The sequence below is a fragment of the Mytilus edulis genome, chromosome 2 (genome assembly GCF_963676685.1).
Source record: "Mytilus edulis chromosome 2, xbMytEdul2.2, whole genome shotgun sequence".
NCBI lineage: Eukaryota > Metazoa > Mollusca > Bivalvia > Mytilida > Mytilidae > Mytilus > Mytilus edulis.
The window spans coordinates 24,246,847-24,267,334 of NC_092345.1; the positions used below are offsets into that span (position 1 = coordinate 24,246,847).

The 20,488-nt window shown below is 31.5% G+C and overlaps 1 protein-coding gene across 2 annotated transcripts; it reads left to right on the forward strand.

Annotated features, from left to right (window-relative positions):
- The first annotated feature begins 730 nt into the window (after positions 1-730).
- Positions 731-18,825, forward strand: LOC139511777 (protein FAM98A-like). Of its 2 annotated transcripts, XM_071298834.1 has the most exons (8): positions 731-844; positions 10,170-10,345; positions 11,201-11,286; positions 11,975-12,078; positions 13,876-13,944; positions 15,203-15,364; positions 16,816-16,937; positions 18,613-18,825. In XM_071298834.1, exons 1-8 carry the CDS (start codon positions 774-776, stop codon positions 18,624-18,626), a joined length of 804 nt encoding a protein of 267 aa, XP_071154935.1. In that variant the 5' UTR covers positions 731-773; the 3' UTR covers positions 18,627-18,825. The 2 variants fall into 2 exon arrangements, with proteins under 2 accessions (XP_071154935.1, XP_071154934.1); XM_071298833.1 differs by lacking the exons at positions 10,170-10,345; positions 11,201-11,286; positions 11,975-12,078; ... (2 more) ...; positions 16,816-16,937; positions 18,613-18,825 and adding an exon at positions 3,331-6,495 and having other exon boundaries at positions 752-844.
- The last annotated feature ends 1,663 nt before the right edge of the window (positions 18,826-20,488 follow it).

Here is a 20,488-nt window from a genome sequence, read left to right on the forward strand (position 1 = left end):
AAAAATTAAACTAACACCATTTTTTATGTTTTAGAAATACAGCACCACAACGACCTTTTTTTATCGACAAAACAATCGCCAGATTGTGTCTTTTAAGAACCATTTTAAAATTCAACTAAAACCATTTTTTATGTTTTAGAAATACTGCACCACAACGACCTTTTTTATAGACAAAAATATCGCCAGATTGTTTCTTTTTATAACCATTTAAAAATCCAGTAGTCCTTCATTACCTGAAGATTATATACTGTTTAAACTTTTGCGCTGCGTGGCCTATATATATATATTTCACAAAAACACACAAATAATTGAAAATGAATTTTGAGTGCGTACTTCTTTTTAAATTGTGATCAATATTATAACAAAAAAAAAAGAAAATCACTTTATTTATCACAAAATATTAAATCAAAATGTCAATGCATTCTTTTTATGTAAATTATTTTAATAATATTTTTTAAGTTTTCTTGTCGCTAAATCTATTCTTCTTGTTGCTTCTTGTCGCTTCTTGTTGACAATTAGTGAGACCAAAAGGAAATACTAAATTAAGGACTACAAGAAAGAGCCAGTAATTAGAAGTTTGATTCTGTATCTGTAGTGGTACGTGTAGAATCCTGTTTAGGCTTTTATATACGATTTCAGTTTTTCGGGGCAAATATCGCGAAAATCAAGCGAAAATCCCAAATCTTGCATGGAGTTTTTTTTTTTTTTTTTCAGATACGAGGTAATTTGGCCAAGTTAGGAACACTGCCATATTTTAGCAAACTCATAATATTATGTTTGGACTATCTCTAGCATATTCGATTCATTTTCTGCGAAAACGTGCATGTGGCATGTCTAGAATGGGGTAATTTGATCAATTTAGCTTTTAATTTGAACATGTCATTCTTCCAATTACAATGAAAGAGATCATGAGTGCATTGTATTCCTGGTTTTCGTTTATTTTCTCTCAATAAATTATGATTTTCCTTATTTTGTATCTAAGCAACTCACTTACTCAGCAAAAAAAATATTTTACTTTATCAGAAACAAACAAAACAAATCATAGATGAAAACGATACTTTATATGTCTCCGAATGAACGTAAGGTACATCATAATAAATGGACAAATATGGCCGTATTTTCACCTCAAAAACTACTCTGTGTACAGACTTACCTGTGCTGTTTGGAAATTTTTAAGGCCTAGCATCCACTAGATATATAAAAGTTTAATGCATTTTGTGTTTAAGAAAGATAAAATCTTTTTTGGTTTTTGATGGGCATTTTAATATTTTTCCTTTCTGGAGAAGGTGTGAAAATAAACAACACCTGAATTACTTTTACACTGTCATGACTACATGTCCACTTAGATAAACTCTTTAACTCACCTATAGTTGTGAGGATACCTATTGTCCATGTCAATTAAGAACATTCAATAAAATACAAACCAGTTTTTACCTGAGGGAGCATCTCAAAGTTGTTCCACAACTTAGTTTATTTTCATACCTTATGCATGAAGGAAAAAAAATGCCCATCAAAATCAAAAAGAGATTTTATCTTTCTGCAACACAAAATGCATTTAACTTTTATATATGTATTGGATGCTACGCATTAAAACTTTTCTTACTGGACAGGTAAGTCTGTACTCAGAGTAGTTTTTGACATGTAAATACAGCCATATTTGTCTGTTTGTTATGATAAACCTGAAATGTATTTTGAATTGGAACTACCATACCTACTTATTTATTTGGGGCAAGAGACAGTACATGAACATAGACCTTTTGCTGGGCCTGAATTATAGTAAATTATATTTTCCATTACGACACCTAGTCCAAATACATTAATAATTGATGTCTTGAAAGGCTTTTTTTTTTAAATTCTGCTACGCCTTCTTATGACGTCATAACGTTGAAACAATTTTTTCCGTCTGGACTTAAGAGAGAGAATTTTGGTGAGAACTGTTGAGACCCAATTTTGGCATGAAATCTTCATTGCCAGCAAGAAAATGTTTGCGTAGTTTGAAAGTCTTACCTTTTTAGTGCTTTTTGATGCACAATTAAATATTTCCAGAAATAACCAAAAGAAACCATTTGATGGACCCGATTTATATTATCCAGGAAATTTGAGTCTGCCAAATTTGACAGAGTTTGATATTTTATACTATCTGGAACTGACATACAAAAATGTATTTCAGAAATTCTGGGAAACCATTTTGAAATAAAAGAAAATATTTGCTCTCCACAAATGGAATCTTATCTTATTTTATCATTTCTTTAAGATATTTCTGGGAATGTTTCATCATGATTTGTCTAGTGCAAAGATTGGTCATGGTGGTCCTAATATGTTACCATGTGAAGGACACAGATGACTTTAAGGGTTATATTTAACATTATTATCATCTTTTATAATAGTATTTTACATGATTTTAACTTACACTAGTTTAATTGTATGACAACAGCGAAACAAGAAGTTTGAACAAAATTAACCTACATATTAGACTGGGATTTATAAAAAAAAACTACTTATAACCTATAAAATGAAGAATGGAAATATTTCAAACTATTTAACCATGATCAATATTGGAAGAGCTTTTGAAGTTCCCTGATGGGTACAGCATTTTGTCTATATTTATAACTACCATTGGGAAATGGCCCTGATGGATAATGAAGCAACACAGAATTGCAGATAAACACAAACAAAAAGGTTAAAGGTAAGTTTTTTCCTTCAATTAATTGATGTCTGAGTTTGAATGGATAGGGTACAAAATGTTTTACCAGAAAGTGTGTCAGGTTGTTTCAGAATATATATAAACTTGAAACTGTTGTCATACAATTAATTTTTTTTGTAAGTTAAAACAAGTGAAATGATTTAGAATGTAATCTGAGAAGTTCAAAAACCAAATATGGAAGTGCCTATCCCAAATGCAAAAATTTAAAGTAAAATTTTCAAATTATTTGATACACTTGTTTCTAGATATATAGGCAAGAATCAGTTCATATAAGAAAAGATTCAGCAAATATTTAAGCTTCAAGTTCAAACATAACTATCTGAAATGTTTCATGATTTATAATATTATCTTGCTTTCTGAACTAAAACATGAAATATGAAAGCAACAAGAATACATTCGAAATTAGAATGGAATATAAATTAAAATTGAAAAAAGTCTTCTATGAACTTGGTGAAAGATTATCATGGTACATACAAGTAAAAAAAATAACTGTTACATATCTCCAAAAAACACATTATTTTTCTTTGAGATGTTATTAGACAATGTTAGATGGCTAAATGCATATACAAAAAATGTAAGATACAATTATGATTTAATGATCAACATGAGCATAATTTTATTTTCAGTGTATGAATGCACACTGCATCTAGTATCAAAGATAGACAACTTATCAGGACACTAGTAAATATCATCACATTCAATTACTATTGCTGATACAATGGAAAACGATATTTTAGATTCACTTGAAGATTTAGGGTATAGTGGACCAGCCCTAGATGATGGAGTTTTTGACAGTTTTGTAGAGAATGGGCCATGTCAACAACAATTTACTGAATTAGTATCTTGGCTCACTGATCAAATTAAATCCTTCACTGGATTAGAAGAACATGTTAATCCAATAACGAGTTCAGAGGACTCAGCAGAGTTTGTCATGGAGCTAAGTGGCTTTCTCCGAGAATTGATTTGTCCTTACAATCATTTATATGAAGGAGGCCCAGTTACAGAAAGAGTAAATTCTAAGGAAAACAAACTACAGCTGTTGGATTATTTAACCTCTGAACTTGCTACAATCAGAGTATTAGCTGTTAAAAAACCTGGTCTTCTCAAAGCAGCAGATCAGAATAAACCAGAAGATGTGAAAGAAAGTGATGTTGCTAAGCATTTAAAATTTATGTTGATGGGATTAAGCTTTCCTAAACCACCTGTAAATGTAACATCTTTTCAGTTATTTAGCAAGGTTGAAAATAAGATAAAAGAAATATTAACAAAACATCCTATGCAGGTGGGTAAACCTTTATTAAAGGCTCGCCTTTCTGATATGCAGTGGGAGCAAATATTAAAGATAAACAATTCCTTAGCACTAGAATATCAGACAAGACGTGAAATGTTACTTAAAAGACTAGACGTTACTATACAATCATTCATGTGGGGTGATAATGCGAAGAAAAAGCAGAATGATATAGCAGCAGTCTATCAGCCGATTAGAAAGTTGCTAATGGGAAAAACTGCTATAAGTGTTGCACAAATACTCGCGGCAAGGGATGATTTAACTAGATTAGAGAAAACAAGCAGTGGTGAAGCAAGAGATAAAACAAGATGTGCAATAAATAAAGTTCGTATTCCAAAGGTACCAGATAGAGGGGGAAGAGCATGGGAGCTAGAGCCTCCACCTCCTGAAATGCCATCATTTGTGAAAAGAGTAGATCAACCCCAACAGCAAAGGCCTCAAAGTGGTTACAATAGCGGGCGTGGTGATCGAGGACGTGGTGATCGAGAACGTGGTGGTGACCGAGGAGGAGGTGGGCGTGGAGGTAAAGTACAAGGTGGTTGGGGAGATAATCAAAGTCAACAGTTTGGTGGTCAGTGGAATCAGGGAGGAGGTGGTGGTCAAGGAGGAAGAGGAGGTGGTGGCTATCAAGGCGGTGGAAGTGGTGGCTATCAAGGTGGTGGAGGTGGTGGCTATCAAGGTAGTGGAGGTGGTGGCTATCAAGGTAGTGGAGGTGGTGGCTATCAAGGTGGTGGAGGTGGAGGAGGACACAGAGGAGGAGGAGGGGGTTATGATCAAGAAGGACGTAGTGGAAGTGCAAGAGGTGGCAGAGGTGGGAGGGGTGGTGGACGTGGAGGAAGAGGGGGAAATAGATAATTATGTTATTAACACTTAGTTGTTGAATTTTTCCTGACATTGAAAATGTATGTTAATATTTTTTTTCAAACTTTTAACAGCTATTTGATAAGCATGTCAGATAAGATATAAAAGTAGGTGTTTTTTTTTTTTTTTGCTTACCCACAAAACATTCGGCTACCAATTTTTCTTCAAGAAATTCCAAAGTGAAATATTCATGAATGTTAATTATTACTATAAACATTCTGGAAGTAATTTACAGTTTATTGGATTTAAAAACTTATCACTATTAGTCAATCCTGTTAATATTTATCTCGGTGGCAGGATAATTAATTCACATTTGTATTTAATTTCATTTCTGTTACAATTAGATTTTTGTAGTCATGTTATCTCACTATTTATAGTACCAGAAATACTTGCATCTAGTATTTGCTACCAGTACGGGTTAACAATAAGAATGGTGCAATTTTATAATGAATTATGAAAAATTAAATTCTCCTACCAGATCTATTTTGAACCCAACATTGATTGTTAGATCAGATTGCCTTTATGGAAGGTATTTTCTAAACATGTGTTCTGTCTAAACTCTAAGTGCTATATTGTATTCACAGTGCTATACATGTTTATTGTGGGGGTGATAGAAGTAATGTAATTCACTTTGCGTTACGAGTTTTCAGCCTTGACCTATTTTACCTATATTTTTCGGCTACAACAATTGTGGGGGCAATAATGCATTGTAGGAATCAAATATTTATTCTTTGTTTTAAATGTATTTACAAGTGTTCAATGCAAAATATTTTGATATAGTACAGAAGTTGTCATTTCAAGATATATATATTGCAAAAAAATGCTGCAAATAAATGTCTCAGAAAGTGGAGGTAAAAAAAAGGCCTTCCAAAATGAAAACAACTCTAGAAATCAAAGTTATTTGATATTTAAATTTTGAATTGGTTTATTTTGTTCAGAACAACATAATTTTTAGGTTAAAAATGTTATTGATAAATGATTTTTTGTTCTGATTATTAAATGGAGTACAGTATAATTCACTTACAAGACAATTTAGTTATTATTAGTCATACTCGCTTGCATTGTGTCTAGTAAATTGACAGAAAGATTTAAAACCTTCAATATACCTAGATACAGAATGAATCATTCACAGTTGCAGAGTCACCACAAGACTTGACATGTTATGTAAACTGTAGTTTATTTAATCTCTGACATTATTAGAATGTTTGTGTTTAGTGTTAAAGCATTTTTTCCACTAATTTCATGGTGTTCATACTTGCTCTGCTTCAACAATGTTCAAAAATTTAACAGTGTATATTCAAAAAGCACATTACAGAGTACAACAATGTAGTTTGGAAAACAAATATGGAAATCCTGAAACTACAACAGCTCAAATGGGAGTCTGTTCAATGGAAATCCAGAAACTGGAAATGCACAAAAAGGAATCATTTAAACAGAAATACTGAAATTAAAAAGGCACAAAAAGGGATCTTTAAAAAGAAATCCTGACATTAGACATGTTAGAAAAGCACAAATAGTGATCTGTTAAACAAATTGTACCCATAGACATGATAGAATAATTTATGTTATTGTTTGTCCTGTGTAATGCAGTTGATGCTTGTATTAAGTGTATTGTTGATTGTTAATAAAGTATTTGAATTAGTATGGGATGTGAAATTATTTAAGATATAGTTTCCAAATACATATATACCAACTTGATACAATGGACTTTGCTTATTATGAAGTATATCACATTGTTAATTACTGTGGATTCATATATTTTTGTTGCGTTGATATCAAATTTTGTGGATTTAGGAAGTTTAGTATTTCCATGCATGTATATCTGATTTTGTGGTTTTGCTCAAACCGAAATACAAGCTTAAAGCTATAGATCATCTTAAAAACACTGAAACAAAACACTAAAGACAAATAAATGTTCTTTTTTAGCAAAGATAATGGGAAATAATTCCTTATTTTGATAAAGAGTTAAATTTACAATACACCAAACAATCGAAAATCAGTACCAAAAGACCAGAAAACGTAAAAGTTAGTGACCAACTTTCAACAATGAGAAAAACACATACTATATATAAAGCATAAAAATCAAATCACAAAAATACTGAACTCTGAGGAAAATTCAAAACGGAAAGTCCCTAACCAAATGGCAAAATCAAAAGTTCAAACACATTAAATGAATGGATAACAATGGTCATATTCCTTACTTGATACAGGCATTTTCTTGTTTAAAAAATTGTGGATGAAACCTGTTTTTATAGCTAGCTAAACCTGTAACTTGTATAACAGTTGCATCAAATTCCATTATATGACAACATTGTGTGAACAAAACAAACAGATATAATAGGTAAATAGGGGTACAGCAGTCAACATTGTGTCATAATCTTAATCTGATACTATAAAAACAAACAAATGTGTTACAAAGAAGCACAAAAAGGCAGATATATATATAGACAAAGCTCACTAGCAAAAATGAAAGACATGAATACAAAAATTTACCATGGCCCAATAACACAATGATGGGATGTATAAGTACAGAGTAACATCATATGTATCAAAGAAACACAAAAATGCATATATATACCATTGGCGGATCAGGGGGGGGGGGGGGGGGGTTCCGGGGTGTTGGAACCCCCCTTTTTTTGACCGATCAATTCATTTGAATGGGGACATATAGTTAAAACCCCTCCTTTGTCCTGGGTTTTGAACCCCCCCCCTTTTTAAAATGGCTGGATCCGCCCCTGTAGACAAAGTACATAAAAAAAATTGAAAAACAAAGAGTACAAAAATTACCATAGAAAAATAACTCAATGATGGGATGCAAAAGTAGACTCATGTGACTCATGTCAAATGGATATCACCATAAACAGACTAAACAGTTGAAGTAACTTTCATAAATACAAATAAAAGAATAGTGTAACCGGTTATTAACATGATAAACAATGTCAGTTCCCTAGTAGTAAGTGATAAAAGGCCTTGACATGACAAGATGTAAAATATTCAAACAAGTAAACCAATAACTTGATTGATGCATAAAAAACAAATGAAAAACAAGTATGATGTACGGCATCAAACAACAACCTGAATTACAGGATCCTTACTTTGGACAGGCATATACAAATGTGTCATGGTTAAAGTGATTGCAGGTACTCAACCCTCCCCTTACCCAAGATAGTGTTTGGACCCTAACATCACTGAAGAGACATTACTTTAAAATCCAGATACGGTGTACTAATTTTTGCACCTTTTGTCTGTGTAGACCTTCTTTTCCACAAGTTTATCGTAACATCTGGTGATTCTTTTATTTGACAATTGCCAATGGCAGTCAGCAGGGTTTTAGAACATCTGGTGTTTGACCTACTAGTCAAATGTGTTTTGTTGCAATATACTTTTTGACTTTTTGTTCTTTCGGAAAATGTTGTTTGTGCTGTTTTTAAACCTCTCTACCAAGAAATGTGTTTTGCATGCACACACTCCAAAGGTTGAGATCTCACAAAACATGTTTAACCCCATCATGTAAGTGAGTGATTTAATCGCTGAGTTGGAAGACCTATATATGATGACCTTGGACTGTTTTCTGCTCTTTGGTTGGATTACTGTCTCTTTGACACATTCCCTGTTTTTATTCTCAATGCTATAAAATGTATGATTTGATTTCTGATTTTTGGTGTTTTAACGCCACTTTTAAGCACTGCATTTAGGCTATTTTGTGGCGGCCAGTTTTTATTGGTGGAGGAAGCCGGAGTGCCCCAAAAAACAACGACCTTTGATAGGAAAACTGACAATCCTAGTCAATTAAGATTTGAGTCAAGTGCGCTCGCACGAGCTGATTCGAACTCACAACCTCAGTGTTGACTGACTAGTGATTACAGTAGTAACTACTTAGACCACTCAGCAACTGAGGCCCCATAGAATGTATAATAGATAAAAACTAACAAAAAGGATCTGACAGCTAGACAAAATCTGTGAATAAGTAAAATGACAGAAATTGTCGGTCGATTTCTATCAAGATTTATTTCCCTTTATTGACAATTTCATTCATTTATGTTAAAACCTATGGTAGAGGAACTGTAATTAGCTGTATTGATCAGCAGGACAAGATTTTAAAAATGCATTTCGATCTGCTAAGAACTAGAATTTGAAATTCTTGCTTAAAACAGAATTAAAGCAACTATTTTTATATATAAAAAATAATGGTTTACAGTGACTTGACTGTAAGTGTTGCTATCCACCAATTGCAACTTATTCAAAATTCTGACCAAATTGCAATTTGTTTTATAAAATCAAATTGTTCAACTGGTCAGAAATTTGAACTAACTGCTGTAGAAAACCAGAGTCAAGTAGTGAAAGTGCAAGGTGATAAAATAAAACATACTTACAATCCTACAAGACTTTAACTCCACTTTAATAATGATGTGACAAGTTCAGTTTATCAGTTTGTATAGGTATATTATAGTCGTTTCCATGCTGAAGGAACTGTTATTATTTTGAATTGCTATAAAAATGTCCAAACTAAGCTTTCATATAGTTTTTCTTTCTAAGAGTATTCTATATTCATAAGAATCAGACATTATGTGAATTAAGACATTTCATATTCAGTAAAATATGTAAAATTGCAATATGTTCGTAGGAAGTGTCCATGGGGAGATAATCATTTTTTATTTTCATAAAGTCTTTATTCAAAAGAATAATATTTTAGGTTATCTTCCCATGGAAACTTATCAAGAGCATATTGTTATTTCACACATATTTTACTGAACATATGATGTTTAATTTAAAATGATATCTGATTCTTATGAATATAGAATACTTTTAGGATTGTAAGTATGTTTTATTTAATCACCTTGCACTTTCACATTTTGGCTGAACAATTTGTTCAATATCTTGACCAGTTGAACAATTTGGTTTAATAAAACCAATTGCAATTTGGTCAAAATATTGAATGAGTTGCAATTGCTGAATAGCAACACTAACAGTCAAGTCACTGTAATAACAGAAGGATTTTGGTGGGCACCTGCATTACAAAAATAAATATGTCAAGTAATGATGAACAGTAACTTTTCACTATAACCAATACCAGGAAAACAAAATATTATCCTTGAATGAAATGCCCTAAAACATTAATTAAAAGAGAACAACAAAAAAAGACGTAAAATGAAATGCAAAATTTGATGCCTTTATCCTATAGTTTGTGCTCCTACATTTAAAAAAAAAATCAATTCATTTATAACAACTCGATATACATATTTTTTGGGAAAGTATGTATTGAATGTTTTGTCGTCTTGAATATTGCAAGTCACATATATTTTATATTTTTTGCAGAAAGTGTGAGGTATGCTCTGAGTGTGTTGCAAAGTATAAGTGTCCAAAGTGCTTGGTGGCAAGTTGTTCATTAAAATGTGTTAAACAACATAAAAGTGCCAATGACTGTAGTGGACTAAGGGACAAGACAGCTTTTGTGGAGATTAAACAATTTGATGATCGAAATCTCCTGAATGGTAAGTGCTGAAGTGCTATTATTTTGTATTGTAGATTCTGTTGAGCAGAAAGACTAGCAAAATCATTGATGATTAAACAAGAAAGGTAAAATAAAACCTGTAAGACTGACATGTACATCATAAAATATTTCCATACACCAAACATAGTTGACATATTGCATATATTACAAGAGTAGAATGTCAGGTAGAATATTCAACAGTAAAGCATATGAATAGTTTATAAATTATTTTCTCTGAAATGGTAAGCAAACCCTCTGCAAACAAAGAATAGGTTCACATCTGAATTATCTCATTTGTCTTTCTTTCTATCCATGAATCTGTTATGGGTAAAGCCTAAATAGTTTGGTGACTTCTAGCCTGAGATTGCTATGACATTTGAGATTTTTTGGGGTGTCTTGCTTGGGTTGTCTCACATCCTCATCAAGTCCTAGAAAAGGCGGTCAACTGACAGAGTAACCATATCAGAATAACGGTATATGATTTTTTAAAGAAACTTTGCACAAAGGTAATACACTATATCAAGGATTTGTATAGTTACACTATATGAACATTTACCTGAAGGAAAATGATAGTGAGGTCTGACATCATGTAGGGGAGATAATTCACTTGCAATATGAAAAGTCTTTAGTCTCTGAATTGGCATGACATTCTGTGGTGATGTTAAACTTTAATTTAGGAAGGAATGCATGAATGCACTTCTTCTGTTTGGTGTTTAAAATAATGGACATGATATTTATTTTTAACATAGGTACTTCATCCTTATTTCATGAAATTAAAATTTCTCACATATATTGTTTGAAGCCAAATTAAAATCTAAAACTTGACTAAAATGATATACATGTATTTGATGAGCAGATTACAGATTTTTAGAAGATGCTGGTAGGAAAAAAGACAACACAACAAGAGATGAGTTAAAGAGGAAGCGAGAAAAACCAAATTTTGTAAGTAAAGTATTATATGGACTATTTAGAACTTTGAAGAAAAAAAAAGGACAAAAGCAGATGCTTTTAAGAAAATCTGACATAAGTTGTGTAAATATGATTTTAGTTTCAGTAATATTACAAAATTATATACACCTTTTCACCAATGTTACATCAGGAACCTAATTGAATGAATATTAAAAGTTAATACTACTTTGTTGTAAAAGAAAAATTCAATCATTCAAAAACTATTTATAATGAATATTTGAATAGTACATCTTATGCATATTATATTCAAAAATTCAGATGGGAAAACTTTTGAATAATTTTGTAACACAAATTACAACACTTATCAGTGTTGGATCCAGGGGAAGGATTCTGGGGGTTAGAACCTCCTGTATCTCTGGTTGGGACACTACCCCCCCCCCCTTTTTTTAAAGGCTGGATCTGCCTCTGCTAATTTTACTTACTGTAATGTTGTTTTCTTTTTCAATTGACATGCTTATAATTTGTTTACAATTTTTAATAGTGCTATTAAGAAGCAATACATTTTTATAAGAATATTTTAGTATTTTGAACTATTTCTACCAATCTTGCACCTATTCTTCTACATGACATGAATATATATATATGCTAATTTAGTTTTTGATCTTGCAGACACACACATTGTATCACATGGTTGATAAATTTGATTTTGTTGTTTTTACAGCTAAGAGAACTTCACAAACAAGCAAAGAGAAGAAAAATAGATCTACAGATTATGCCATATCCAATGGATAAAAGAAAAAATAATGCAACAACGTATAATTTCAGGTTTGGTGAATTTATTATTGAAGCAAGCTTAAGTGTGATAAGAAATTCTTATTAAATTTCTTTGATAAACTATACAAGACTTGAACTGTTTTTCATTTTCTAAAGTTGTACTCAAAATTCAAAAAATCATTCAAAACTATTTATAATGAATATTTGAATAGTACATCTTATGCATATTATATTCAAAAATTCAGATGCTCCTTAAATGATACTTCAAAAAATAATTGACAAAGTAAGTCTGACACATCATGTACATTGATACATAAATAATTGGCAAAGTTAGTCTGACACATCATGTGTACATTGATACATAAATAATTGGCAAAGTTAGTCTGACACATCATGTACATTGATACATAAATAATTGGCAAAGTTAGTCTGACACATCATGTACATTGATACATAAATAATTGGCAAAGTTAGTCTGACACATCATGTACATTGATACATAAATAATTGGCAAAGTTAGTCTGACACATCATGTGTACATTGATACATAAATAATTGACAAAGTTAGTCTGACACATCATGTACATTGATACATAAATAATTGACAAAGTTAGTCTGACACATCATGTACATTGATACATAAATAATTGGCAAAGTTAGTCTGACACATCATGTACATTGATACATAAATAATTGACAAAGTTAGTCTGACACATCATGTACATTGATACATAAATAATTGACAAAGTTAGTCTGACACATCATGTACATTGATACATAAATAATTGACAAAGTTAGTCTGACACATCATGTACATAGATACATAAATAATTGACAAAGTTAGTCTGACACATCGTGTACATTGATACATAAATAATTGGCAAAGTTAGTCTGACACATCATGTGTACATTGATACATAAATAATTGGCAAAGTTAGTCTGACACATCATGTACATTGATACATAAATAATTGGCAAAGTTAGTCTGACACATCATGTACATTGATACATAAATAATTGGCAAAGTTAGTCTGACACATCATGTACATTGATACATAAATAATTGGCAAAGTTAGTCTGACACATCATGTGTACATTGATACATAAATAATTGACAAAGTTAGTCTGACACATCATGTGTACATTGATACATAAATAATTGACAAAGTTAGTCTGACACATCATGTACATTGATACATAAATAATTGACAAAGTTAGTCTGACACATCATGTACATTGATACATAAATAATTGACAAAGTTAGTCTGACACATCATGTACATAGATACATAAATAATTGGCAAAGTTAGTCTGACACATCATGTGTACATAGATACATAAATAATTGGCAAAGTTAGTCTGACACATCATGTGTACATAGATACATAAATAATTGACAAAGTTAGTCTGACACATCATGTACATAGATACATAAATAATTGACAAAGTTAGTCTGACACATCATGTACATTGATACATAAATAATTGACAAAGTTAGTCTGACACATCATGTACATAGATACATAAATAATTGACAAAGTTAGTCTGACACATCATGTACATTGATACATAAATAATTGGCAAAGTTAGTCTGACACATCATGTGTACATAGATACATAAATAATTGACAAAGTTAGTCTGACACATCATGTACATAGATACATAAATAATTGACAAAGTTAGTCTGACACATCATGTACATAGATACATAAATAATTGACAAAGTTAGTCTGACACATCATGTACATTGATACATAAATAATTTACAAAGTTAGTCTGACACGTCATGTACATTGATACATAAATAATTGAAGATATTTTCATTACCTTTAACTTTTTTTTTATAGATCTCAAACTATTTTATGGCAGATTAAATGGATATTTCCCAAGTCTGATGGTTGTTATACTGACACAAGGTAAAATATAGACTAAATACACTGATTACAGAATTTCTCTACAGTTTCCTAAAATTCTTAAGATGAGAAGAAAACATTGTGTCGACTTATATTTGTTTCCACTAACAGAAATTCATCTACACGAGTTGCAGTGGTGGAATCTGTTTCTTTTATGATTTTTATCTTTCCTTTTCAAAGATTTGAGTAAAGTTGTGTACTTTTGATGTGACATCATGTAAATGTAAATTTCAACCAATCATTTGTAGAGAACAGATTTTTCACTAGTGAGGAGAAATATTTTTCTCACACTGGTCAGGAAACGAGAAAATAGCATAAAAATTAGAGAATATGTATTTGTAAATAGTGCCATCAGATAAATGACAAAAAACACATGTAGGGAATGCTAGATAATTATAGATTATCGTTGATCATCTCAAGGAGCTTTATTTTATCGCTTGAGCAGGTATGGAGAAAGTGAGAAAAGCAATCAAGTTGAGGAGGAATGATAATCTGTTTATCCAGAGTTCTCAAAAAGTGGTGGTCCTAAGGTTTTGACCACCAAAATTTGCAAAGGAGTGGCACAATTTCAGTATTTTGCTTAAGAAATAATAGTGAATACAAGCATATTTCCCTCAAGGACCACCAGGGGTATTTTTCTTTCAAGAACTTTGGTTTATCGCTATTTTACCTATGTGTTTGTTAATTTCATTGACAATGAGCATGTGCGGCCTTACGTTTCTAGCGATAATTTTTCATAGCACTCAACTGTGCTGAGAAGTGAAATTATCAGTCATTAAAAACAAAGGAACATTTTTGCCCATTACTTTGATAACCTTTCCAACATTTGTCCAAAGACCTGATATCAATCATAGTTTTGGTATGAGATGATATCTCCTGAACTTTGGAAATTTTGAAAGTTGTTTTTTATATAGACTAGACCGTTGATTTTCCCATTTGAATGGTTTTACACTAGTAATTTTGGGGCCCTTATAGCTTGTTGTTCGGTGTGAGCAAAGGCTCCGTGTTGAAGGCCGTACATTGACCTATAATGGTTAACTTTTATAAATTGTTATTTGGATGGAGAGTTGTCTCATTGGCACTCACACCACATCTTCCTATATCTACTTAGAAATCATGATAATAACTAATTAAGGATATGGTAGTCTCAACAAAATCTGGACAAAATTATTAAAAAATATGTCTGAATTAATGAATCCTCTTCTAACGAATACATTAATATAACAATTTATTTATGACATCATGTTTTTTTTTTTTATAGAGTTACAGAAAAGTCCATATTTAAATTTTTGTTAAGGAAATATATTGATCCAACAGAGTCTGACCCAGTTTATCGACAGAAGTTGAAAGAATACACAAAGAAAGGAATTGACGAATGTAACCTATATATGAAAGTGGAAGGCCATCCAGCAAATGATCTCAGGTTATTGAACTGTCATGAAAAATAACTACTTACCAACTTAGAAAATTAAAAAACAGTAATGTTAAGCTAAGGTGGTACATAACACTACAGGGAAATAACTCTGTAAAAATCACATGAACATTTGAATCATGTTCTGTTGTTGAGAAAATATTAAGCTTCTCGATAATCAAAATTAATGTTTGTCAAACTGCTATATATCCTATGATATTTTTCAAAAAAGCATGTGGTTAAATTTAATTGAAATTTTTATATTTTTGTCAAAGGGTCAAAGTAAATATTTTGCATGAATTTTATGAAAATTAAACGAGTTAAATTAATTTTAGTCAAAGTGTTTGGTACCTTCTCAACTGGGCACAATTACTGTAAACTTGAAATTATTCAGAACTTTTGTTCAATATTTCTATTTGTTGATTTGCATATCTGCTCATTAATTTTGCATAAATATAAAATTGTCTAAAGTAGTGCATATATTTTAACCAAATTATTATGATTTAACCCATTAAATAGAAAGAATTGCTTTTTAAGGAACTATAAATGATCTAAAATTTGAAGTTCACAAGTGTTAAAAAGATTAATTTCCAAAAATTATGCACTTCAATTTTGAGTATTGTGTTGAATTTTTATGCCCCACCTACGATAGTAGAGGGGCATTATGTTTTCTGGTCTGTGGGTCCGTTCATTCGTCCGTCTGTTCGTTCGTTCGTCCCTATTCAGGTTAAAGTTTTTGGTCAAGGTAGTTTTTGATGAAGTTGAAGTCCAATTCAATTGAAACATAGTACACATGTTCCCTATGATATGATTTTTCTAATTTAAATGCCAAATTAGAGTTTTTACCCCAATTTCATGGTCCACTGAACATAGAAATTAAAAGTGTGAGTTTCAGGTTAAAGTTTTTGGTCAAGGTAGTTTTCAATGAAGTTCAAGTCCAATCAACTTGAAACTATGTACACATGTTCCCTTTTGGTTGATCAATTTACTTTTAAGGCCAAATTAGATTTTTTACCCAATTTCAGGGTCCATTGAACATGGAAAATGATAATGTGAGTGGGGCATCCGTGTACTTTGGACACATTCTTGTTGTCAAAAGGATCAAAGTAAATATTTTGTCAAAATTTTATGAAAATAAAACAAGCCAAATTAATTATAGTCAAGGTGTTGGGTACCACCTTAACTAGCTGCGGAACCGTAGCTCTTAGGTCCTTATGTTATTTTTTGACTATTTGCGGTGACTATTTGCGGTCCGCAAATAGTCAAAAAATAACATAAGGACCTAAGAGCTACGGTTCCGCAGCTACACCTTAACCAATTTAATAGAAAGAACCCCTCTTTGTTTTAAGGACTGAAAAGAAATCTAAAACTTACTAAAATGATTAATTTCCAAAAATTATGCACTTCAGTTTGCGAGTATTGAGATGAAAACTATTTTACTAATTTTATCATAATTTTTGTAGATACTACATGTTAGACAAAGACAAGTCCATATTGGATAACCTAGAAGGAATCACTGTTGTAGAATATCCAATTATTTATGTTGAATTTGGTGATTGTTCTCAGTACACACTTATGGAAAAAGGTATTATTTTATGTTAATTTCAAACTTATTCTTTTTTACCTAAAGACCATACCAATGATGGGAACATTTAGAAATTAAAATAATTGCAAGGTAAATGTAAATGAGACAAAATTTCTAACCGAAATAGCTGATGACATCTAGCGCAATTTTCTTTAAATTATGGAATTATGTCCCCTTGTTTCTGAGAAATTGTGTAGCTGATAAGAACCTAGAGATCAGTTTATTTCCGATGTTAAGGACCTTGTTTGCATGGAATTATTTAACCAGATAGGCATCCTAAAAAGAATAATTTTAATATCTTTGAAGGCAACATCAAATTATTTTTGTATGATTGTGAAATTAAGCAAATTCAATGAAATGAATCAGTGTTCCAGCTAGGTCGTTTTCACAGGGCGGTCTGCCCGCCCTGTCCTGAGGGCCGCCTTGTGCCCTTTTTACAGTTTCCAGGGTGCCCTGCCTTTTTGAAGATCGATTGTATGTCTTTTGAGCTATGGGAAAAGTGAAAGAGAGTCTTAGTAGCAGGGTTGGTAGGGTGCCTTGGTCATTTTTTTCTGTATTCTTTATTTTTAATGCAAAAATTTTCACTGTTCACTATATCCTAACATAGTGCATTTACTGAGCACCGCTGGTTTGTATTGCCATTAAGCACAGCAGAGTAGATAGGTAAAACTTGTAAAGTGTGACCATAGAAACAGAATGAAGCAGGACACCTTTTAAAATATACTGCATATAAGGCTTAACTATGCCAAGCAATGCTTTGAAAACTTGTGTGACAAGGTGCTTTACAAGTTTTTCAGCATAAAATAGTAGAAAGATAGAGTTTATATGGGCTAATGATGTTGTTCTTGTATATATATAACCAGTGATGCAAAGAATAATCACAACGTTTGATTAATTTCTTTATTAATACATGCCCTTTTCATATTATCATATCACACGTTAAATGCCCTTATTCAGGATTGGCACCCTGCCGTTTTGAAATCCTAGCTGGTACACTGTGAATTGTGAGGAAAATATTAGTCATGTGGTTTGTATAAAGTCCATATAAAAACTTCATATCAAATTTCCTGGAATAGCCCTTGACTAATGCGTTGTCAAGTGTATTAGTAATTAAAAAAGAATGTCCATCTTTATTGCAAAAGAGTACATGATTTGTTTATATTTTTAAAAAACTTGCATCTGAAAAAATGAAGGCTAAAATAGTTCACTTTTAGTGATTACTGTAAATTCATAAATTATTGTGTGCATTTATAATTGCGATTTTTTTCATTTTAGACAAAAATGCGATTTAATTTTTGCGATATTTAGAAAAATCCTGTTTGATTCATATAAAAAAATGTCAAAATGCAAATTTTAATTATTGCAATGATAACCCTGTCGCATTTTTCGCAATAATAAAAACATTGCAATAATTTCTGAATTTGCAGTACACATGTATATGATAGTAGGATAATTGCAATTTAAAAAAAAAAATGTGAATTCAGTTGGTGAAACATGACAAATTACATTTGTTCTTAACATGTTTTGATATTGATGATTTTTTAAACTATTATGAGGTACATATAGACGTCTAGTTAACCTTAAGACATGTGACTGTATCATTTGTCTCCTGTACTTCAGTAATGATATTGTGATAAAAATTAAACTTTTTTATGCAAATTCTTGTTTTTTTCAGGGACAAATGGTTGAGAAGTAGATATATATTAAACTATATATGTTTATGCAGAGAAGTTTGAACAAATTCACCAACTCAAAGTGACTTTGAAGGAAATACAATGTACAAAGCAACTACACGTACCTACTTATGTACACCTTGCTAACTTTTGTACATCAGCCTTATTACCTGTGATATAAAGATCATAACAATGAATAAACAAATGTTTTCTTATATTGTTGTTTCCTTGTCATATTATGAAAATCATAAATACTTTCGAATCTTAAATTTCTCCTATAGGCTATACAAAGTGCGAAATATACCTTTACAGCTTTTACATTAATGCTAGCAAGACATATCTTTGTTTGGCTTGCTTGCTTTGTTTGTATCAATGTTTGCTCAAGCATGGCAACTAAGATAGGCGGGGTTTCAGCTTGTATACATCATACTTAAATTTTAGTGGATGTTACGTTTAAGGTTAAGGACACTGAATTTTAAAACATCACATGACAATATTCTCAGGCAGGATTCTACTTCGTCAAAATTATCTCCTCATTACGGCAGTTCATTTTCACAATTGTAGAAATGGAAGCCAATATTATTTTTTTTTCATTTTCATCATCCAACTTAAAGACTGTCGTCAAGTACTTTTAGTAAAATAGCTATTCGAACATACCTACTCTGATTTTGTGATTCATTGGATAGGTATTTCTCTTGACCCCTATATCTCATCTTTTAGTACTGTGATTTTTTATATTATAAAGTCAACCTGTAGCTTTGCTATATAAAAATGATAGAATCTGAAGCAAGATGATGTATCAAATACTCTTTCTTTGTACGTTTTCAAGACAAAATATTCATCTCAAACACACCCTAACATAAAAAAGGTGGACTCGATTTTCTCTTTCCGATACAATTGTTACCCATTTATTGGAATTTTTTTTTAGTTACATAATGGAAGGGCAGATACGGAAATAACTGAACTAATAGATTGATATGTTATAAGAAAAACAATATAAGGTCAATGTCATAAAAATATATAACTTTTTTTTTTTGACTTGGCGCAAAACTGTGGAAGTCTAGTTTCTCATCATCATTCAAGAAAACAGTTTATATTTTTCTTTCATTGACCAATTATTGTATTTTTACAGGTGAGGAAACATGTGAAATATTTGTCATGTGATGTTTTAAAATTAAGTGTCCTTAACCTCAAACGTAACGTCCAATAAAATTCAAGTATGATGTATACAAGCTGAAGCCCCGCCTATCTTAATTGCCATGCTTGAGCAAACATTGATACAAACAAAGCAAGCCAAACAAAGAATTGTCTTGCTAGCATTAATGTAAAAGCTGTAAAGCTAGCTTCTGTGTGCGAGTTATTGCTTCAGAAAAAATGAAGACTAAAATATTTCAATTTTAGTGATTATATGATAGTATTTCATTATTGATAATTGCCAATTTGAAAAAAAAATCGTGACTTCAGTTGATGAAAAAATTACAAATTGCATTTGTACTTGAAATGTTTTTGATATTGATGATTTTCTGAACTCTTATGAGGTACATATAGGCATCTAGTTTAGTTTAAAAATATTTATTTATAGTGGATTGGGAAACAAGTTTTGCAACTTATATTAATCCCTTTCCACTTTGCAGGTGCGAGTGCTGCCTTGTAGCGGCATTAGCCTGCTCTTTTTCGAAATCTACAAGGTTGTCTTTAATGTGCAAGAGATATTGCTCTCTCTCTTAACACGGGTCAGCCATTTATCGTCCCCTTCTGAAGGACTATCATCGTTTCCTCGAGACCATACTCGCGTCTAGTTAACCTTAAGACTTTGTCTAATATCAGAAAAACTATAATTATACTTATTTTGCTGCAAGATATACCTCACACATAACT

Bases quoted from the DNA above. Each gene is read 5' to 3' on its own strand.
- LOC139511777 (XM_071298833.1), top strand. From the start codon at position 3,423: ATGGAAAACGATATTTTAGATTCACTTGAAGATTTAGGGTATAGTGGA.